The sequence below is a fragment of the Trichomycterus rosablanca genome, chromosome 21, assembly GCF_030014385.1.
Source record: "Trichomycterus rosablanca isolate fTriRos1 chromosome 21, fTriRos1.hap1, whole genome shotgun sequence".
Taxonomy (NCBI): domain Eukaryota; kingdom Metazoa; phylum Chordata; class Actinopteri; order Siluriformes; family Trichomycteridae; genus Trichomycterus; species Trichomycterus rosablanca.
In genome coordinates this window covers 21292043-21316959 of record NC_086008.1, presented here as the reverse complement: position 1 = coordinate 21316959, position 24917 = coordinate 21292043, and the positions used below count along the sequence as shown (strand labels likewise).

At 46.9% G+C, this 24917-nt stretch overlaps 1 protein-coding gene across 1 annotated transcript; it reads left to right on the top strand.

The window, feature by feature from the left end:
• The first annotated feature begins 1583 nt into the window (after positions 1-1583).
• Positions 1584-19050, top strand: tacr1a (tachykinin receptor 1a). The gene is made up of 5 exons (XM_063017780.1): positions 1584-1984; positions 8795-8989; positions 16512-16662; positions 16783-16979; positions 18470-19050. Exons 1-5 carry the CDS (start codon positions 1584-1586, stop codon positions 18720-18722), a joined length of 1197 nt encoding a protein of 398 aa, XP_062873850.1. The 3' UTR covers positions 18723-19050.
• Positions 19051-24917: the final 5867 nt, after the last annotated feature.

Here is a 24917-nt window from a genome sequence, read left to right as displayed (position 1 = left end):
AACATCAGCGCGAGTCTGTGTGGTGGTTTGATGCCGGTAGAGGGAGGCAGTACGCAGTGTTACTAAATCCTCTTTCTGTTAATATTGATCTGCGGGGCTGCGAGACTCCCACATCAATTCTACTGACATTTATACAAGAAACCCCACGGAATCCACACCAGCGTGGAGGGGAACATCCGTGGGGTGATGAGCCGGTCCCAAACGGACTCCTGTAGCAGTATACAAACATCAATTAAATAAAGGTAGAACAGGGTATGAATAAATAGATCAATAGAACCAGATATTTAACATTTACCTCGTTTTTAATATAATACGTGTTTAAATTTACACTTTAAACCAGGATTGAGACGTGGACAGTTTAAAACCAGGAACATAAAACAAACATTCTTATAAGGAAAGATGATCATTAGAAAATAATCCAACATCAGCTTCAGCTGTTTTACCCTCTACAGTGCTTCACAATATTCAATATTCAGGAACTCTGTAAACATCTCTGTGGATTAGGGACAAATCCGAAAACCACACATAGGGGCAACAAAAGAGCGGCCAATCCACCTTCTGCATGTTTTTTGGGAGGTGGAAAGCAGGCAAATTACTTCTAACAGACTACTGTTTTTGTGAGCAGTGCTGAGAATCGAACCCAACTCTACAGACCCATGTTGCTGATTGAATTAAAAAAATGAATGGATGGATGAGTGAATGAATGCATAGATCTTTTGATGAATTAATAAAAGAATCAATGAATCAATGAATAGGTGGATGGATGGATGAGTGGGTGGATAGATGGATGGATGAGTGGGTGGATAGATGGATGGATAGATAGATGGATGGATGGATAGATAGATGGATGGATAGATGGATGGATGAGTGAGTGGATGGACAGATGGTTAGATAGATGGATGGATGGATGGATAGATAGATGGATGGATGGATAGATGGATGGATGAGTGGGTGGATTAATAAATGGATGAATAAATAAATAGATGGATGGAAGGCAGGCAATTCACTCCTATCAGACATGTTTTTGTGAGCAGCGCTAAGAATCGAACCCAATTCCAAGGAGCCCTGTTGCTGTGCGGCACCCACACATGAGATCAAAGTGGGTGGGTTGGTGGCGCTCTGGTTTGGGTCCCTGGGGACGTGAGTGAATGAGTTAGTCTGTGAATGTGTGAGTGTCTGATTCCTTTCAGGCTCCAGATGCACAGAGACCCTGATCAGTATAAATTAGTCAGTGAAAATGCATGCCTGATAATGCATGTTATGGAAACGGTGGTCACGCGACGGTTGCGCAAATGACCCAAAGTGCGCAGAATCTGGAGCCGCTCCACGAGCTCATGCATGCGCGCGCGTGTGTGTGCGTGTGTGTGTGTGTGTGTGCGCGCGCGAGCTAAAGCCCCGTCAGAAGCGCGCTGGTGAAGTACAGGAGCGCGTTTGCGCGTGAAAGTCGCACCTCGCGCGCCGGAATGAATCCTGGAGAGACTCAGCGGAGCCGCCGCGCGTCGTTCGTCCGGTCCGAGCGTCCCGTCATGGTAGATTAAAGTCCGAGAGCGCGACCGGCTGTTACTCACCAGACCCGCGGTGACATGGATCCGCTGTTCAACGGCACCGAGTCTCCACTGGAGAACTGGAGCGCGGAGCCGAACGGAACCGAGCCGCACTACAACCAGTTCGCGCAGCCGGCGTGGCGCATCGCGCTCTGGGCGCTCGCCTACAGCTCCATCGTGCTGGTGTCGGTGGTGGGGAACGTCACGGTCATCTGGATCATCGTGGCGCACAAGCGGATGCGCACCGTCACCAACTACTTTCTGGTGAACCTGGCGTTCGCCGAGGCCTCCATGTCCGCCTTCAACACGGTGGTGAACTTCGTCTACGCGGCCAACAACGACTGGTACTTTGGTTCAGCCTACTGCCGCTTCCACAACTTCTTCCCCATCGCCGCGGTGTTCGCCAGCATCTGCTCCATGACCGCCATCGCCGTGGACAGGTCCGTTATCTTATATAAATAAATATATACTGATCAACCATAACATTAAAACCACCTCCTTGTTTCTACACTCACTGTCCACTTACCATATAGAAGCACTTTGTACTTCTACAATTACTGACTGTAGTTTATCTGTTTCTCTGCATGCTTTGTTACCCTCCTTTCATCCTGTTCTTCAATGGTCAGGACCCCCACAGGACCACCACAGAGCAGGTATTATTTCGGTGGATCATTCTCAGCACTGCAGTGACACGGATATGGTGGTGGTGCGTTAGTGTGTGATGTGCTGATATGAGTGGATCAGACACAGCAGCACTCACTGTCACTGCTGGACTGAGAATCATCCACCAACCAAAAATATCCACCCAACAGCGCCCCGTGGGCAGCGTCCTGTGACCACTGATGAAGGTCTAGAAGATGACCGACTTAAACAGCAGCAATAGATGAGCGACCGTCTCTGACTTTACTTCTACAAGGTGGACCGACTAGGTAGGATTGTCTAATAGAGTGGACAGTGAGTGGACACGGTGTTTAAAAACTCCAGCAGCGCTGCTGTGTCTGATCCACTCATACCAGCACAACACACACTAACACACCACCACCATGTCAGTGTCACTGCAGTGCTGAGAATGATCCACCACCTAAATAATACCTGCTCTGTGGGGGTCCTGACCATTAAAGAACAGGGTGAAAACAGACTAAAGAGGTATGTAGAGAAACAGATGGACTACAGTCAGTAATTGTAGAAGTACAAAATGCTTCTATATGGTAAGTGGAGCTGATAAAAAAAAGGAGGTGGTTTTAATGTTATGGCTGATCAGTGTAAATACATTCTATATACAGTATATATATATATAACACTAAATCTATATCATAAACGCACCGCTCACCACAAACACTGCATGTATATAAATATTAAAACAGACCGACCTCAGATGATGTTTTCATTCACAGCTGGCTTCTCACAAGACTTCGAAGTACGTCTGTGGGAATTTGTGCCCACTCAGTCCCAGCCTTTGTTCAGGACGCTGGAGTCCCTTGTTTTTTGCACAGTTATTCTGGAACAGGAAAGGTCCTTCCCTAAACTGTATAGAATCTCCATTATACTGTATAATTCATTTATTGCACATGGATTCATAAATGAGAAGGGGCGTCCCAATACTTTTGCTCCAGTACATCAAACTTTAAAGTCATAAGCTGTATGACCAAAAGTATGTGGACACTAGAACACAAGCTTGTTGGACATCGTATTCCAAATCCATGGGCATTAAAGCGAAGTTGGTGTCTCGTTGCAACCACAACAGTCTCCACCCTTCTGGATAGATGGATTGATAGATCTCATCTGGCTCATTTGCTCTGATGGATGAGCGGTTTGAGAATGGTTTTGGATACTGGTCATGCTGGTTTTAGCCGATAAGGCTTAACTGGTGTGATGGTTTTAGAAGGTATTGGGTACTGATCATGCTGGTTCTAGCTGATTAAACTGGTCTGGTTTTAAATGGGTTTTGAATACTGGCCGTGCTGGTTCCTGCCGATAATGCTGGTCTGGTTTTGGATGGCTTAAAAAAAAAAAAGATTTTGGATACTGGTCATGCTGGTTCTTTCTGATAGGGCTGGACTGGTTTGGTAGATTTAGAATGGTCTTGGAAACTAGTCATGCTGGTTTTGGCTGGTAGGGTTGGTCTGATTGTAGATGTTTTAGAAGGGTTTTGGATACTGGTCATGCTGGTTCTTGCTGGAAGGGCTAAAGGCTGGTCTGGTTTTAAATGGCTTTAAAAGGGTTTTAGATACTGGTCATGCTGGTTCTAGCTTACCATGATGGTTTTAGCCAATCAGGTTGGCCAGCCTGGTCAGATTTTGGATGGGTTTTGAATACTGGCCGTGCTGGTTCCTGCCGATAATGCTGGTCTGGTTTTGGATGGCTTCAAAAAAAGATTTTGGATACTGGTCATGCTGGTTCTTGCCGATAGGGCTGGACTGGTTTGGTAGATTTAGAATGGTCTTGGATGCTGGTCATGCTGGTTCTTGCTAATGGGGCTGGTCTGGTGTGATGGTTTCAGAAAGATTTTGGATACTGGTCATGCTGGTTCTAGCTTACCACAATGGTTTTAGCCAATCGGGTTGGCCATCCTGGTCAGATTGGATGGTTTTGGATGGGTTTTGGATGCTGGTCATGCTGGTTCTTTCTGATAGGGCTGGACTGGTTTGGTAGATTTAGAATGGTCTTGGATGCTGGTCATGCTGGTTTTTGCTGGTAGGGCTGGTCTGGTTTTGGATGGCTTCAAAAAAAGGTCTTGGATACTGGTCATGGTGGTTCTTTCTGATAGGGCTGGACTGGTCATACTGGACTGGACTGGTGGTTTTGGATACTGGTCGTACTTGGATGATAAGACTGGTCTGGTGTGATGGTTTCAGAAGGTCTTGGATACTGGATGTGCTGGTTCTTGCTGGTAGGGTTGGTCTGATTGAGGATGGATTTAGAAGGGTTTTGGATACTGGTCATGCTGGTTTTAGCCAATCAGGTTGGCCAGCCAGGTCAGATTGGATTGATTTTGGATGGTTTTGGATGGGATTTGTATATTGGTAATGCTGGTTTTTGATGGTATTTGGATACTGGTTATTCCTGTATCATGTCACTGGGGTGTTAATTCCCAGCACGTTGATTGAGCCATTAATCTGGCTGGGATGCGTTCCTGTGACAGAAGCATCACCGGGACTGGAGTCGGTTCACTGATGATGGAACATTGGTTTGGAGTTAGCGGTGATTTATAGGTGGTTACAGAGGTATGAAGTAGATTTAGATCTTCCACACGTCCAGACAGAACTGGTGCGCTAGCCGGTGTGACAGTTCCTGATGAATGAGGTTGTTAGGGTGGAGATGTTCTTCATGATCTGGGATTATTAGATGCACTTTGAAGTGAAATAAATCGTCCAGACGTCCAAATTTCTCACAACTCATACAGAAACAGCAGTAATGAAGACAGCGAGGGTTCTGCACGGCTGATCCTGGCTTCAGTCCCAGAGGTGTAGAGCAGGGTTTGTAACTGTGAATGCTCTGTCAGAGGTGAAGGTTCTTCATACTGGAGGTACAGGTTGTTCCTGAGGTACCGCAGTTAGATTCCATACATGTAGGTCATCTGATGTAGGTGGTGATGTTGGTGTTGGTGCTGTTGATGGTGTTAATGGTGCTGTTGGAGGTGATGGTACTGGTGGTGATGATGGTAGGGATGGATATGGGTTTCCAGTACATCAGATCTCACTGGGAGTTAGTTGCTTTGAGGCTCTTAAAGACATGAAGATCGACACTGGTCTGGAGAAACTGGTGATCTGTGGTGGTGACGGTGGTGTTAGTGGTGGTGGTATTGGTTTTGGTGATGTTGGTAAAGATGGCGTTGTTGGTGATGGTGGTGGTGTTGGTGTTTTTTGATAGTGTTGGAGTCTGATCTGTGATGGTGGTGGTGTTGGTGGTGATGGTGTTGATGATGGCGATTGTGATGGTGTTGATGTCTGATCAGTGTTGACGTTGGTGCTGGAGTCTGATCTGTGATGGTGTTGATGGTGTTGATGATGGTGATGGTGTTGATGTGGCGGTGTTTGTGATGACGTTGATGGTATTTGTGATGGTGTTGAGTCTGATCTGTGTTGGTGATGGTGTTGGTGGTGGTGTTTGTGATGGTGTTGGTGGTGGTGTTTGTGATGGTGTTGGAGTCTGATCTGTGCTGGTGATGGTGTTGGTGTTTGTGATGGTGTTGGAGTCTGATCTGTGCTGGTGATGGTGTCGGTGGTGGTGTTTGTGATGGTGTTGGAGTCTGATCTGTGCTGGTGGTGGTGGTGGTGTTTGTGATGGTGTTGGAGTCTGATCTGTGTTGGTGATGGTGGTGGTGTTTGTGATGGTGTTGGAGTCTGATCAGTGTTGGTGATGATGTTGGTGTTGATGGTGGTGTTTGTGATGGTGATGGTGGTGTTTGTGATGGTGTTGGAGTCTGATCTGTGCTGGTGATGGTGGTCGTGGTGGTGTTTGTGATGGTGTTGAGTCTGATCAGTGTTGGTGATAATGTTGGTGTTGTTGATGATGGTGTTTGTGATGGTGATGTTGGTGTTGATGATGTTTGTGATGGTGTTGATGATGTTTGTGATAGTGTTGAGTCTGAACAGTGTTGGTGATGATGTTGGTGTTGTTGATGATGGTGTTTGTGATGGTGTTGATGATAATAGTGATGGTGATGGTGGTGTTGATGTTGGTGGTGTTGATATTGGTGGTGTTTGTGATGGTGATGGTGGTGTTGATGTTTGTGATGGTGTTGATGATGTTAGTGATGGTGATGGTGGTGTTGATGTTGGTGGTGTTGATATTGGTGGTGTTGATATTGGTGGTGTTTGTGATGGTGATGGTGGTGTTGATGATGTTTGTGATGGTGTTGATGATAATAGTGATGGTGGTGTTGATGTTGGTGGTGTTGATATTGGTGGTGTTTGTGATGGTGATGGTGGTGTTGATGTTTGTGATGGTGTTGATGATGTTAGTGATGGTGATGGTGGTGTTGATGTTGGTGGTGTTGATATTGGTGGTGTTGATATTGGTGGTGTTTGTGATGGTGATGGTGTTGATGATAATAGTGATGGTGATGGTGGTGTTGATGTTTGTGGTGTTCATGGTGGTGTTTGTGATGGTGATGGTGGTGTTGATGATGTTTGTGATGGTGTTGATGGTGGTGGTGTTGGCGTGACTGGAGCAGTGAGGACTATGAGGACTATGAGGAGCAGATTTATATTTTAGTGTTTCTATATAAGGACGTGTTTTTTACTGACGTGTTTACACTCCTGCACCTCGATCAACTCCAGATACAAGAATCCACATTCATGTTCAGTGATGAAACACACACACACACACACACACACACACACACTGAGTTCAGGAGCAGACGTGACGTTTTAGCGACTCTGGGCTCAGAAATAGAGGTGAATTTTTCACCCTGAGCGTCTGTCAGCCGCGCGTGAGAGCCAGAACGTCTTCCACATGTTTAACATCATCCACGTGTGGATCAGCGCCGCGTCGGGTCGCGTCTCATCACGATTTTATGAGAGGAACAGAAAATAAACCGACGGGTTCTGTTTTGTGTCTGGCCAAAAGTATGTGGACGCCTGAACTGGAGATCCAGTTCTCGCATCACAGACCCCTCATTGTGGCTACAATGGCATCTACTTTTTTTAGGACTGTGCCACAGCATCTACCCTTTCAGGATTTGTATTTTATTAGATTTTGGGGTGTGACTGTGGGGATTTGACTGGCCCAAAATCCCCATTCCAATTCATCTCAAAGGTACTTTTTTTTTTTTCTGCGTACGCCAGCTTTGTTAAACAGTTTGGGGAGGGCCCGTCTCCACGCCAGCCTGATCTCCAGGCACGATACGTTTTTGCAAATCCCATCAGTGACGGCGGCGTCTGCTCCGCATCCAGATCAAAGGATTTACGATAAATCAGAAGATAAAATGTACATGAGCTTATAATCCCGAACCTAAACACCGGAGACCAAACAAACACCTCGATTCTGGATGAACGAGTCGACGCCGACCTGTAAAACAACACCTAATCCATCAGCTCAGGATTTCACTACGGCTTTTGTGCCAAAAGTACATGGACACCTCTCTAACTCGAGGAATATAATAATAATTAGAGCGAGGTCCTTAAAAAACATAGATTGATTTTGACTGTGAAGGAACCACAGTTGATCCTGCTGTAGACTTTTAGGGCGAATTGGAACCTCGATTGCGAGCCAGACCTTCTCGTTCTTCACAAATGCTCTACCTTAAGCCACAAACGTTGGTCGGGCTGCGAGGAGACGAGGCTTCGTCCTTGTGCAGGAGCAATGAAGGCCGGGTTGAAGCTCGCTCGACTGTGGACAGTGTCATCTGCGTTTTAGCAACATCAAACTCCTGAGCTTGCCTAGCATTTGTATTAAATGGCAGGGCGCTGATGTTGATGTTCCGCTTCAGTCCAGAGCTGTTGAGTGGGGCTGAGGTCGGGGCTCAGGAAAAGGGCCTTCCCTAAACTGTTGCTGCAAAGCTGATTTATTATAGCAGTTAGCAAATACTTTTGTCCCCATATATAGTTAATGCGGTGTGTGTGTGTGTGTGAGCCGAACCTGACAACGTGTTGACGGTTTGAACCGAAGCCGCCGAGTCGCTGTTATCACTCGCTTCCTAATTAAAGCCACAAAGCCTGAAAGACGCCGGAACTCGTCGCCCGTTTTACCTTTAACTGAATTATATTTATTTAATTGTATTATTTGATGTTCTCTGACTCGCTCTGACTGAATCTCTCCCGGCTTCTCAGCTTCACAAAAGAAGCCCTGAAGGAAAGAGGAATAATAACGTGTGTAAATTATTTATGAATATTTAAGAGAACAGTAATTAGTCGTTTATCGCTGTACAAGTCGCTCTGAACGAGCGCCGACGCCTCGAGAGCGGGGCGGACTTGAGTTTGTTCGTTCGGGTGAATAAAGAGACGCGTACAGGGGCGTCTAAGATAATTTAAACCATTCCCAAAAATACGTTATGAATTATTTATAGGGAAACGGTTATGAATGGAATCTGGAGTGATGTGTTACAGGGTGAATGCGAGAGTTTACGGAGAGTTGAATATTTTTGGATTTTTGAATATATTAGATATGTGATACGCTCAGATAGTAGATTGTGTGTGTGCAAGCATGTAGTTGGTGGGGGTGTGAATACTTTTGGTCATGTAGTTGGTACTTTTTGAAACAACCCACGAGCGTTCGTTAATCCCTCTGCTCTGTGTCGCCCCCCGCAGGTACATGGCCATCATCCACCCGCTGAAGCAGCGCCTCTCCTCCACGCAGACCAAGGTGATCATAGGGGTGATCTGGGTTCTCGCCCTCCTGCTGACCTTCCCGCAGTACTACTACTCCCAAGTGGACGAGCTGCCCGGCCGCATCGTCTGCTACATCGACTGGCCCGAGTACACGGTCATGGACTTCAAAACCCTGTAAGTCCGCCCAGTAAGCAGAATCTAATGAGCTGTGGCGTGGTTGGGATCCAGACCTACGACCCCTGAGAGCCAAAGAAGTTCTCAGGTGTCCCAGGTCTGCAAACTCAAAAATTTAGGTTTCCACCTAAACCACTTCCATCATCAAGGACTCGCAGTCGACCAGTCCTTGCATTTGAAGACCCCACCCACTTTAGACCGGTCTTTTCCCACCCAGCAGACTCGGTAGCCAATTTTTGACCACTGCAGGCACTGACAATTGGCGCCCAGCCGACCGGTAGCAGAGCCGAGATTCGAACCGAGGTGTTTAGAATCTCAGCTGGTGTGCTGGGCGCCCAAGGACTCTATCTTGACCACAAAGTGGACCAGCTTTTTTTTTTTAGTTCCGCACCTCTCCCTGTTTTCCACACTCGCCAAAAAGAGGTGCCGTCTTACCCATCTTTCTCACAGGAGGAGGGTTCACCAAAAACGGCTTGGCTCTAAACCAGAGCGCCGAAGCCACGTCTTTCTTCCAAACGAATAACCGACTGAAGCCGCATTTCAGAGGCAGCAGTTCGGTTTTTGAAAAAAAAAAATAAGAAAGGAATCCTGTCAGCCAAACAAATCCACTTCTGTCGTATTCGTTCGGCTTTTCTTACCTAGCGTAAGACGAGCGATAAGCATTCCTGCGGCTTTTGTCTCTCGGCTGGCACAGAGCCACGTAGGTATTACGAATTAATCCCCGAGTGACCGAGCAGTCGCGGCGCTTATTGTTTTCATAATGAAGCCGCAATGCCTGGCACATCTGGACTCGCTAGGAAAAGAGCGCCGGGATGAACGGAATCTGGGCTAACATATGCGCTAGCGTCGTGTAACGGGAACAGAGCAAATCAGCCAGGTACGCCAGAGCACCCTGTAAAATATGGTGGTGGTAGCATAATGTTACGGAGATGCTTTCAGCAGCAGGGACATGCAGTCTGGTCAGGACTGTACCCGCCACTAGACTGGCAGACACTAGAAAATCAGTGGTGGCTGAAGTAGCTGGAAATCTAACCAACATCTAACAGGTGCCCGCCACCAACTATCGTAGCCATCGTGATAAAAACAGTCAGTGCAGCAAAGTACCAAGGGTATGCTGGGCTAGGCTAATTGCTAAGCTAATCGCTAGCCCAAAAAAACACAAGACAGGAACTGTAAACACCAAGACTCACGCCCCTCGCACTTCTGCGTCCGGGTGCACATGAGGGGTGGAGAAGATTGATTCCGAAAAGCAATTAGCCAGCGACGCTGTATGACCTTGTGTGAAAAGCTAACAAATCTGGCTCCAGGAGTCATGAATACAAATGCCACCGCCAAGTGCCAAGTGGTCATGATTAATCATGTGACTGGTCCAGGGGGGGTATTTCTCCAAGGTACCATTGATATAAATGCTAAGCTACTGAGAGTGGTAGAGATCTGGCTTCGTGTGCTCATCTGTCTTTCCTGAAGGGTGTCGGGTTTCCTTCAACCTCTAGACCACATTGTTGGGATCTCTGGCATCGGTGACTAGATGGCCTCCCAGGATAGTGGCCTATAAATAGCGTGTGGTTTAGGACGCAGCCGAACAAACTGGCGGTGAGAAGTGTGAGGGGTGTGAGGGGTGTTGTGGTTCGAAAGTTACAGGGTAGGGGTAAAATGTAAAGAAGAGTCCGGCGTATTCACCTCAGGGCAGAGGGGGCGTGTGCTAGACCGACATTCTTGTCCAGCGTGTCCATGTTGGTGGGAATTGTCCGAATTTTTAAAATAAAGACGGTTGAACAATTAGAGTAGAAGATCTTCCAGCACAGTGGTGGCTGGAGTAGCTGGAAATCTACCTCACCGTCCCAGAACGACTTCCTGGAAGGAGCCGGACTTAATCCTGGTGTCCATGATGTTTTCTGCAATATGTATATGAGTGTATTATCATTCAGGAAACGTCTTTGCACCATAGGGTGCACCTGTGCCTGCAGGAAATGCCCAAAAGTATGTAGACACCCATCAAATTACTTTCATGTCATGAGTTCAGTCTGGATGTTTCAGACACACTCATCGCCATGAGGTTATACAATCAAAGATATACATTTAAATATGTATGCTCTAAATGCATATATACGCATATACAGTTTAGGGAAGGACCTTTCCTGTTCCAGCACAGACCTGGAGTGGATTGCAGAGCCATGTCTTCCAGTTTAACGTCACCAACACTCTTTTGATTGCTTCAGACAGCAGGCAGCGAAAACGAACGAGCGCAGGCAGGCGGGTGTGGGGTGGTATTCGAGATGCAGTGGGGCATTGTTGGACGCGCAGGTCTGCCAGCTCATGCTGTCCCATTCACGTCCAGGACAAAGGTGTCTGGCTGGATTTATACATATGAACCCTGGTCGACTCGCACCTCTATATATACACCTTCAGTCGAAATTCAGAGAGTCATTTTACACCTCAGCACACGCTGCACCGTGACCGCGGCCGTGACATCTCTGAGATTTTATTCCGCCCACTTTCCTCCAGAGTTCCTCGGTTCCTCGCCCTCTCTTTAGTCCAGGTACGAACGGCTGGACGCAAACCAAGCCCCTTCTGTCTGCTAGTCTCGGACAAACCTCTTTTGTCTCTGTTCTGATTGTTCTGACCCCCGTCACCCCCCTTTCCCTGACGGAGGGGCGAGTGCAGACCTTGCCACGTTCCTCCAGAGTTCCTCAGTTCCTCGCCCTCTCTTTATTCCATCTCTCGCCCTTCTATCGCTGGTATGAACAGCTGGACGCAAGCCAAGGCCCTTCCGTCCGCCAGTCTCGGACAAACCTGACCCCCGCCCCTGACAGATGGGTGAGTGCAGACCTTGCCATCTTCCTCCAGAGTTCCTCGGTTCCTCACCCTCTCAGCTTCTCACCTCTGCCTCCTTTATTCCACCTTTTGCCTTAGTAGGTACGACCGACTGGACGCAAACCAAGCCCCTTCTGTCCACCAGTCTCGAACAAACCCAACCCGCCCCCCTCTTTACTTACAGATGGGCTAGTGTACACCTTGCCATGTTTCTCCAGAGTTCCTCGGTTCCTTGCCCTCTCAGCTTCTCACCTTTGCCTCCTTTATTCCATCTCTCGTCCATCCTTCCGTCCGCCAGTCTCGGACAAACCTGACCCCCGCCCCTGACAGATGGGCAAGTGTAAACCTTGTCATGTTTCTCCAGAGTTCCTCGGTTCCTCGCCCTCTCAACCTCTCAACTCCGCCTCCAACTTTCACCCTTCTTTCGCTCAGCAGGTCCTAACAACAGGATGTGAACCAAGCCCCTTCCATCCACTAGTCTTGGACATATCCAACCCCCGCCCCCGGAAAGTATACACCTTGCCATGTTTCTCCAGAGTTCCTCGGTTCCTTGCCCTCTCAGCTTCTCACCTTTGCCTCCTTTATTCTCTCGTCCATCCTTCCGTCCGCCGGTCTCGGACAAACCTCTTTTGTCTCGGTGCTGATTTTTGCGGATCGTTCCGGATTGTTCCCCGACAGAGGGGCGAGCGTACACCAGCTGGGTTTTGAGAGCAGCGCATCCATTCCCGAGCACTCCGGCTCGCACGAAACGATCAAAGTCGCAGATCAAAGTCCGACACCAATTTATCACACGCCGGTGGCCGCGGCCGGCCCAGGCGGTCAGAAAGTACTCCAAACCCTCCGACCTCCTTTAATCTTTCCTCTCGTCTTTGAAGCCTCGGTTTCATGCCCGTCTCGTCGGCAGGTGTGTCGGTATGGTACAGAACGTCTGACGATTCTTCATACAGCTGGTTTGTGTGGTGGAAATGCAGAGAATATAAAGCCACACGTCCTTGGTCAGGTCACTTTTAGAGTGAATTATTGGGGACTTGTGTGCCGCCTTTAATAGACTGGCACCCGAAAACCCCGAACATGAATATTTAATAACTGTAGTTCTTGACTGTATAGATAGGTAGACAGACAGACAGACAGACAGATAGACAGACAGACAGACAGACAGACAGACAGACAGATACATAGATAGACGAATAGACAGACAGACAGACAGACAGACAGATAGATAGACAGATACATACATACAGTATAGATAGATGATAGAAAGACAGACAGACAGACAGACAGACAGATACATAGCTAGATAGATGAATAGACAGACATACAGATAGAAAGATAGACAAATAGACAGACAGACAGACAGATAGATATACAAATAGATAGATATATATATAGATAGATAGACAGCCAGACAGATAGACAGACAGACAGACAGACAGACAGACAGACAGACAGACAGACAGACAGACAGACAGATACATACATACAGTATAGATAGATGGATAGAAAGACAGACAGACAGATGCATAGCTAGATAGATGAATAGACAGACAGACAGACAGACAGACAGACAGATAGATAGACACATAGATAGACGAATAGACAGACAGACAGATAGAAGCTTGTAGGATGGTGTTTTTCATGACTGTACTTTATTCAGAAACCGAAGACGGTAGACGGCCGCGATCCGCTCTCACCTTTCCGTCTGGCTGCCTTTACACCATCCGGCGGTCGAGATGCGAACAAAACAATCTGTTATCCAGACGGCGGCAGCATTATAAACCCGGTACGCGCAGGAACGTCAGACCCTTTATGTGGAACAGTAAGTACCGTTGACCAGAAGTTTGGACCCCGGTCGGCGGTTTCGGTGAACGTTTGAGTGCTTTCACAGCCCGAGGACGTTTGACACAACTCATCAGGTCATCAACAGCTCCATTCTTCAGGTTATAACAGGAGGAATAAAGTAAATAAACGTGAAGAGGGATCGTGTTGCTCATCGCTTCTCCAGCTGAGAGTATTTCACTCCGCTCAGACCTGTTCATCACCGGCCGGACGTACCGGAGCCTTACATGGTCATTTTAAATCTCCAGACCTGCTTCACCGTAGCTTCTGGACTGAACCCAGACCAATACATCACTTTGTATAGTGCACATGGTTTGATGAATTTGGTCTGGCCTGAACAAAGCTGTTACCTTGATGCCTGTAAACAACTTGATAAATTGGGATGTCCATCGTGAGCCTGTCTTTCCTGGCAGGATCGAGCGTGCACCAGTTCGCCAGTAAAAACCTGACCAGTAGTTTGGTGTCCGAATACTTTTGTATCTTGGACTTCTTGAAGTTCTGCTCCATTAACAAACGCCCCCCTTAATGACCCCAAACGGTTCAGATTCATCTCACCAAGGGGAGAAGATCACGTTCCACCTACAAGTGGACCAACACTTAAACGGGAACTGTAGTTTAGGAACTTCAGGGGTCCGGATACTTTTGGCCATACGACTTCATCTCATGTCTCGGTGCCGGACTCGGACCAGGCTGCGTTTATTTGCTGTCCTCCTCTGTGGACAGACGCCCCCTTAATGACCCCAAACAGTTCAGATTCATCTCACCAAGGGGAGAAGATCATGTTCCACCTACAAGTGGACCAACACTAGAGCGAGAACTCTTGTGGTGTGGGAACTTCAGCTGTCCAGATACTTTCGGCCATTCGACTTCATCTGACGTCTGGGACGTCTTGCAGTGAACAGACGCCCCCTTAATGACCCCAAACATTTCGGCTTCATCTTACCAAGGGGAGAAGATCACGTCCCACCAACAAGTGGAACAACAGTAGAGTAAGAACTACCATGAATTGGGGATTTTGGGAATTTCAGGTGTCCAAATACTTTCGGCCATTCGACTTCATCTGACGTCTGGGACATCTTGCAGTAAACAGAATTGCTCCGTGAACAGACGCCCCCTCGATGACCCCAAACGGTGTGGACCAACACTAGAGTGGGAATCGTAGTTTAGGAACTTCAGGTGTCCAGATACTTTTGACCATACGGTTTCATCTCACGTCTTGGTGGAGCCAGGCTGCATTTATTTGCAGTTCTGCTCCCTGAACAGACGCCCCCTTAATGACCCCAAACGTTTCAGATTCATCTCACCAAGGGGAGAAGATCACGTTCCACCAACAAGTGGAACAACAGTAGGGTAAGAGCTCCAGTCCCTCGACGTTTCCGCCCGCGGTTGAGACGTAACCCAAGAAGCTCCGGCGTGGAGACGAGTTCCTTCATGAATAGAGCCTCTGTGATGCGCCGTATGGCGATGTAATCTCCTCAGCGCGTAATTACAGGTTAGCCGGGAGATCTGATTATTCCTCCGTCTCTGCGCCGACACGTGACGGATCCATCAGGGTGTTTTTGTTCTCCCGGCCGCCGGTTTTGGCCGTCTGGATGATAGACGTCTGGTTCCTGCGAGATCTTTTCCGTTCCTCGCCGACGTGTTTTCTTCTCGCTGATTGTGATTAATTACGCGGCGGGACGGACCGGAGCTTTTCGACCGTATGTTCCCGGCTAAACGGAGTGACTCCGGCTAAATCGATGGGCTGACATTTCCACTTCTGTTCCGATATAAAGTCGTAACCCGGCCAGCTCGCCCGTCTGCCCGCGCGCCACCTGAAGCCCAAGGTCTGCTTTTCACTTCTGTCACAGCAATAGATCTGGAACACAAAACCGACCGTTTTATTAGCTACACTTAATAAGCAGATGAAATCTGTGGGTATACAATCACTGACTGGAGGACTGTTCACTTCGTCACCTCTGGCACCCTATTGGTGGACCGTTCTGAGCGCTGCAGCGTCAAACACCACAAGTGGAAAGTTCTCTGAACCACAAATTGTCCCCAGACAGGTGCATCACATGTGAAGTATGGTGGTGGGAGCATCATGATATGGTGCTGCCTCTCTGCAAATAGTACAGACATGTCACAGGTCATCAAAGAAAACATTGTTTAGGGTACACCTACTATACAGATTAAATCTGTGGGTATACAATCACTGACTGTAGTACTGTTCACTTTGTCACCTCCAGCACGACATTGGTGGACCCTTCTCAGCACTGCACCACATGTGAAGTACGGTGGTGGGCGCATCATGATATGAAATCTGTGGGTACACAATCACTGACTGTAGAACTATTCCCCGCCACTCTGTCCTAATACTTGTGTTCAGGAGTCGTCTTGGTGACCGTACCTCAGGTGGTCGTGTGGTCACTCGCTCTCCATCAGTCGTGGCGTCCACAAAATTGTCGACACGGACCACAAGTCACGCACTTTTCGCGCTCCACTTTCTCTCGAGCGCTCCGGCACCTTTAAAATTCACCTTCACTCGCAGACGAGACGCGGGCGCGTCCAAAATAAACAGCGGATAATGGGATCCTACAGCAGAGGCGTCCGAGTGATTCGGATTCTATTCCGGGTAAAAAAAATCACAGAGGATCTGTGTGCAGAGTCAGATCGTACAGACCTAATTCCAAAAAGAGTTGGGACGGAAGGTGAAATGAACAAAACAGCATTAAAAAAAAGATCAAATTAATTGTCGTCCATTTATTGTTTGTAATAGCGTTATAACAGCGTTTGTTTTCTGAAAGGACGTCCGACCAGCTCTCAGTCAGGCGTCCGAATACTTTCGGCTATATACGTACACGTTTATTTATCTTTCTCTCTCTCGTTGCAGTTATTACGTCTGCGTGGCGGTGCTGATCTACTTCCTGCCCCTGTTGGTGATGGGATACGCCTACCTGGTGGTGGGGCTGAACCTGTGGGCCGGAGAGATACCAGGAGATTCCTCCAACCGCTACCAGGAGCAGCTCAGCGCTAAACGCAAGGTCGCTAACGCTAAACATGATACAGTACACGTACACAGAGCATACACTGAGGGTTAGCTTAGCAAAATCTATCTATCTAACTGTCTATCTAACTGTCTGTCTGTCTGTCTATCTATCTAGGTGGTGAAGATGATGATCGTGGTGGTGTGCACCTTCGCCCTCTGCTGGTTGCCGTACCACGTGTACTTCCTGTTGTACCAGTTCTTCCCGGCGCTGTTCGAGCGAGCGTTTATCCAGCAGGTTTATCTGGCCGTCATGTGGCTCGCCATGAGCTCCACCATGTACAACCCCATCATCTACTGCTGCCTCAACGACAGGTAGCACCACACACACGCTGGAGGAGTCATAAAAAACCCGACTTTTTAATGCCGCTGATGCGCCGGTGCTTTCACATCATCATCACATGAAAATCTTCTTCCCCTTAAAGCCTCAGCATTCAGATAGGTAGGAATCAGATGGAGCTAAATCCGGATTATAAGCGTCTCTCAGTCTCGCCCGATTACTACTCCTCCCTCCTCCTCCCTCACCGCATATAACCACAATATAAAAGTGCACAGATCCCTCTGTGAATATGGCTTTCATAGTCCAAAAGTATCTGGACTCCATATTATTGACTTCTTGTTGTTTCCAACAACCTGCTGGTTGTGGTTATCAGTGCCCGACCTCACCAATGCTCTTTTGACTAAAGAGTAAAGGCTTTAGCACCCGAGTGGCATGGCGGGATGTTCCGCTCCCCGAGTCCAAATCTCAGCTCTGCTTCCGGCCGGCTGGGCGCCACCTTGTGGGCACGATCGGCAGCGGACAAAAATCGGCTACTAAAGTCTGCTGGGTGGGAAAAAGGGCTGCTGTAGCCTAGCGGTTAAGGTACTGGACTAGTAATCGAAAGGTCACTGGTTCAAGCCCCACATCTACCAGGCTGCCAATGTTGGGCCCTTGAGCAAGGCCCTTAACCCTCAATTGCTTAGACAGTGGATAAAAGCGTCTGCTAAATGTCGTAAATGTAAATGTCAAAAAACGGACTTAATAAAGTGTGCGGGGTCTTCGATTCTGTGTAAGGACCCCAGTTAGTAGCCCGAGGCGCCTGTACAGAAGTGGGGGGGACTCTCCTGACGCCGAATCCACCGCAGTACGGGCGAATAAGAGGGGGTCGGTGGAGCGTGTCAGGAAAATATACCCTCCTCGGACTCCATCAGGGTCTCCAGAAGCGGAGGAATAATCATGGTCTCTATTGAGACGTCCGTCTAGCTCACGCTCAGGTGTCCACATACTTTTGGTCACATAAGGAATATGTTTATTTAACACCGTGCACATAATTCATAAACACTTTATTATTATTTATCAGTTAAAGCTCTCGGCGTTCGTCTCTGAAACACCTTGTTTTCCCGGCTCATTACCCCTCGCTGCTCGGCTCCTGCTCCTCGCGGTGTTTAATTCTGATTAAACCGGCGGCCCCGCCGTCACCGAGCGCCAGCGCAAAACCACAGAGCCAAAGATCTCCCGGGCAGAGGGGCGTGATTAATGTTCCTCACAGACGTTTGAACCTCGGCTTTTTCTTTTTCTCCTCTCTGCTGTTTTGCGTCCGGAGGGGGATAAATAAAAGCTGACAGCCTGAGACGGCTAACGGGCCAGACGGGTTCGTCTTATTTATTTATTTATTTATTATAGAGACGATTTCTGGACGAAGTTTGGATGTTCTCGTCCTTGGGTTCTCGTGACTGGTTAGTGCTGGGTTTGCAGCTACTGTTGGGCCCTCGATCGAGGCCCCTGCTTGTGTTCTGCGCTTACGTCGCTCTCGTATGGTTTCCAGGTTCCGCGCCGGATTCAGGCAGGTGTTCCGCTGCTGCCCCTGCGTCAGCGCCGAATCCTACAAGGACCTGGAGCTCAAGTCCACGCGCTACATGCACACGCAGACCAGCGTCTACAAGAGCAGCCGGGCGGAGCCCACCGTGACGGTGGTCCACAGCCCGTCGCTGGAGCTGGCGTCCAACGGCTCGTCGTCCCGCAGCATGTCCAAGACGGTCTCGGAGACGTCCAGCTTCTACAATAACCTGCCCGCCTAGCGTGGAACCAGTGGAACCAGTGGAACCAGTGGTCGCCTCCACATGAACCAGTCATACGTGTATTTGTTTCTTTATCATTATCAGTATAATCAGCAGCAGAACACTTGGTGCAGACCTAGACGTCTGTTAGATGTTAAGGTAGAACTGATGGATCCGTCGCCCCGTTTAACCCGTATTTAGGTTTTTTATGGCTGTGGACTGCAGAGCAAAACCACCTTAAGCACATCATGGGCGTAGATGACGGAGAAACATCCAGAGGAACCGATGATCTCCCTGAGAACCGATGACGCTACACGGCCAAAAGTATTCAGACGCCCCGTTTTGATAGAACGACCTCTCAGGCTTCTCACAAGGCTTTGAAGTATGTCTGTGTGTGGGAATTTGTGCCCATTCGGTTTGAATGGCTGGGCACTAGAAGCCTCAGTTGATGTTCCGGTTCGTCCCAGAGCTAGTTGAGTTGAGTTCTTTGCGTCTTTATAGAGATCGGTCATGCTGGAACAGGAAAGGTCCTTCCCTAAACTGTTGCTGCAAATTTGGTCATCCGTGTTAAAACAGAGCGACCTCTGTGTGAGCTTCTCACTAGGCTTCGAAGTACGTCTAAGTGTGGGAATTTGTGCCGATGTCAATGTCAAGGTTTATTCCAGAGCTGTTGGTTGGAGCTTCATGCCTCTATAGAGCTCACTCATGTCAGAACGGGTAAGGTCCTTCCCTAAACTGTTGCTGCAAAATTAGAAGCATAAAATTCCTTGTTTATAATTTATCTATTTCACTGAAGCATGTAAATTCCAAAATCAGAAGGGGCGTCCGAATACTTTTGGTCATTTTGTATATACGTATGTCATCAAAGAGGAACAAACCAGAGATCAAAGGCCTGACGAAAGTGTTTGATGTTATTTTTTGATGTTATTGATTGATCTTTTGTGTATAATCGTATAGTCGTGTACCAGTTTAATAAGTATTAGGGGTGTAAATATACAGAGGAGCACCTTAAAGTACCAGAACTAATCTTTGATCTTTGATAGTTTTTCATGTACGTACACGTGCAAGGGGTGTGACTCCGCCCACTGGGAAGCACGTGGAACAGCGGTCTCTTCACCAAGGTCAGAAAGAACCCACAGAAAAACAAGCCAGTTCCTCCTTCTCCTTCGTCTGTTTTATTTAGTTTTATCCTGGTCAGGGTCGCTGTGGGTGCAGTTCGTTTGGCGATAGGCTGGAAACACCCCGGACACCGGTCCATCACAGGACACAAACACACACACACACTCACACATACACACACACACTCACACACACAAACACACACACACACTCACACATACACACACACACTCACACACACACACACACACACAAACACTCACACATACACACACATTTTCACAAAAACACACACTCATACATACACTCACACTCTCTAGCACACATACTCACACACACTTATACACACTCACTCACACACTCACACACTTACACAAACTCACACACACACAACATTCACACATACACACACACACTCACAAACTCACACACAAACTCACACACACTAACACACACACACACAAAAACACACACTCATACATACTCACACTCTCTAGCACACATACTCACACACACTTATACACACTCACTCACACACTTACACACTTACACAAATTCACACACACACAACATTCACACATACACACACACACTCAAAAACTCACACACAAACTCACACACACTAACACACACACACACACACACACACAAAAACACACACTCATACATACACTCACACTCTCTAGCACACATACTCACACACACTTATACACACTCACTCACACACTTACACACTTACACAAACTCACACACACACAACATTCACACATACACACACACACTCACAAACTCACACACAAACTCACACACACTAACACACACACACACACACACACACACAAAAACACACACTCATACATACACTCACACTCTCTAGCACACATACTCACACACACTTATACACACTCACTCACACACTCACACACTTACACAAACTCACACACACACAACATTCACACATACACACACACACTCACAAACTCACACACAAACTCACACACACTAACACACACACACACACACACACACAAAAACACACACTCATACATACACTCACACTCTCTAGCACACATACTCACACACACTTATACACACTCACTCACACACTCACACACTTACACAAACTCACACACACACAACATTCACACATACACACACACACTCACAAACTCACACACAAACTCACACACACTAACACACACACACACACACACACACAAAAACACACACTCATACATACACTCACACTCTCTAGCACACATACTCACACACACTTATACACACTCACTCACACACTCACACACTTACACAAACTCACACACACACACAACATTCACACATACACACACACACTCACAAACTCACACACAAACTCACACACACTAACACACACACACACACACACACACAAAAACACACACTCATACATACACTCACACTCTCTAGCACACATACTCACACACACTTATACACACTCACTCACACACTCACACACTTACACAAACTCACACACACACAACATTCACACATACACACACACACTCACAAACTCACACACAAACTCACACACACTAACACACACACACACACACACACACAAAAACACACACTCATACATACACTCACACTCTCTAGCACACATACTCACACACACTTATACACACTCACTCACACACTCACACACTTACACAAACTCACACACACACACAACATTCACACATACACACACACACTCACAAACTCACACACAAACTCACACACACTAACACACACACACACACAAAAACACACACTCATACATACACTCACACTCTCTAGCACACATACTCACACACACTTATACACACTCACTCACACACTCACACACTTACACAAACTCACACACACACACAACATTCACACATACACACACACACTCACAAACTCACACACAAACTCACACACACTAACACACACACACACACACACACACAAAAACACACACTCATACATACTCACACTCTCTAGCACACATACTCACACACACTTATACACACTCACTCACACACTCACACACTTACACAAACTCACACACACACAACATTCACACATACACACACACACTCACAAACTCACACACAAACTCACACACACTAACACACACACACACACACACACACACACACAAACACACACTCATACATACACTCACACTCTCTAGCACACATACTCACACACACTTATACACACTCACTCACACACTCACACACTTACACAAACTCACACACACACACAACATTCACACATACACACACACACTCACAAACTCACACACAAACTCACACACACTAACACACACACACACAAAAACACACACTCATACATACACTCACACTCTCTAGCACACATACTCACACACACTTATACACACTCACTCACACACTCACACACTTACACAAACTCACACACACACACAACATTCACACATACACACACACACTCACAAACTCACACACAAACTCACACACACTAACACACACACACACAAAAACACACACTCATACATACACTCACACTCTCTAGCACACATACTCACACACACTTATACACACTCACTCACACACTCACACACTTACACAAACTCACACACACACAACATTCACACATACACACACACACTCACAAACTCACACACAAACTCACACACACTAACACACACACACACAAAAACACACACTCATACATACTCACACTCTCTAGCACACATACTCACACACACTTATACACACTCACTCACACACTTACACACTTACACAAACTCACACACACACAACATTCACACATACACACACACACTCAAAAACTCACACACAAACTCACACACACTAACACACACACACACACACACACAAAAACACACACTCATACATACACTCACACTCTCTAGCACACATACTCACACACACTTATACACACTCACTCACACACTTACACACTTACACAAACTCACACACACACAACATTCACACATACACACACACACTCACAAACTCACACACAAACTCACACACACTAACACACACACACACACACACACACAAAAACACACACTCATACATACACTCACACTCTCTAGCACACATACTCACACACACTTATACACACTCACTCACACACTTACACACTTACACAAACTCACACACACACAACATTCACACATACACACACACACTCAAAAACTCACACACAAACTCACACACACTAACACACACACACACACACACACAAAAACACACACTCATACATACACTCACACTCTCTAGCACACATACTCACACACACTTATACACACTCACTCACACACTCACACACTTACACAAACTCACACACACACAACATTCACACATACACACACACACTCACAAACTCACACACAAACTCACACACACTAACACACACACACACACACACACACAAAAACACACACTCATACATACACTCACACTCTCTAGCACACATACTCACACACACTTATACACACTCACTCACACACTCACACACTTACACAAACTCACACACACACAACATTCACACATACACACACACACTCACAAACTCACACACAAACTCACACACACTAACACACACACACACACACACACACAAAAACACACACTCATACATACACTCACACTCTCTAGCACACATACTCACACACACTTATACACACTCACTCACACACTCACACACTTACACAAACTCACACACACACACAACATTCACACATACACACACACACTCACAAACTCACACACAAACTCACACACACTAACACACACACACACACACACACACAAAAACACACACTCATACATACACTCACACTCTCTAGCACACATACTCACACACACTTATACACACTCACTCACACACTCACACACTTACACAAACTCACACACACACAACATTCACACATACACACACACACTCACAAACTCACACACAAACTCACACACACTAACACACACACACACACACACACACAAAAACACACACTCATACATACACTCACACTCTCTAGCACACATACTCACACACACTTATACACACTCACTCACACACTCACACACTTACACAAACTCACACACACACAACATTCACACATACACACACACACTCACAAACTCACACACAAACTCACACACACTAACACACACACACACACACACACACACACAAAAACACACACTCATACATACTCACACTCTCTAGCACACATACTCACACACACTTATACACACTCACTCACACACTCACACACTTACACAAACTCACACACACACACAACATTCACACATACACACACACACTCACAAACTCACACACAAACTCACACACACTAACACACACACACACAAAAACACACACTCATACATACACTCACACTCTCTAGCACACATACTCACACACACTTATACACACTCACTCACACACTCACACACTTACACAAACTCACACACACACACAACATTCACACATACACACACACACTCACAAACTCACACACAAACTCACACACACTAACACACACACACACAAAAACACACACTCATACATACTCACACTCTCTAGCACACATACTCACACACACTTATACACACTCACTCACACACTCACACACTTACACAAACTCACACACACACAACATTCACACATACACACACACACTCACAAACTCACACACAAACTCACACACACTAACACACACACACACACACACACACAAAAACACACACTCATACATACACTCACACTCTCTAGCACACATACTCACACACACTTATACACACTCACTCACACACTCACACACTTACACAAACTCACACACACACACAACATTCACACATACACACACACACTCACAAACTCACACACAAACTCACACACACTAACACACACACACACAAAAACACACACTCATACATACACTCACACTCTCTAGCACACATACTCACACACACTTATACACACTCACTCACACACTCACACACTTACACAAACTCACACACACACACAACATTCACACATACACACACACACTCACAAACTCACACACAA

Bases quoted from the DNA above. Each gene is read 5' to 3' on its own strand.
- tacr1a (XM_063017780.1), top strand. From the start codon at position 1,584: ATGGATCCGCTGTTCAACGGCACCGAGTCTCCACTGGAGAACTGGAGC. The intron at 1,985-8,794 runs GTCCGTTATCTT...CGCCCCCCGCAG, and splicing joins ACCGCCATCGCCGTGGACAG to GTACATGGCCATCATCCACC. The intron at 16,980-18,469 runs GTAGCACCACAC...TATGGTTTCCAG, and splicing joins TACTGCTGCCTCAACGACAG to GTTCCGCGCCGGATTCAGGC.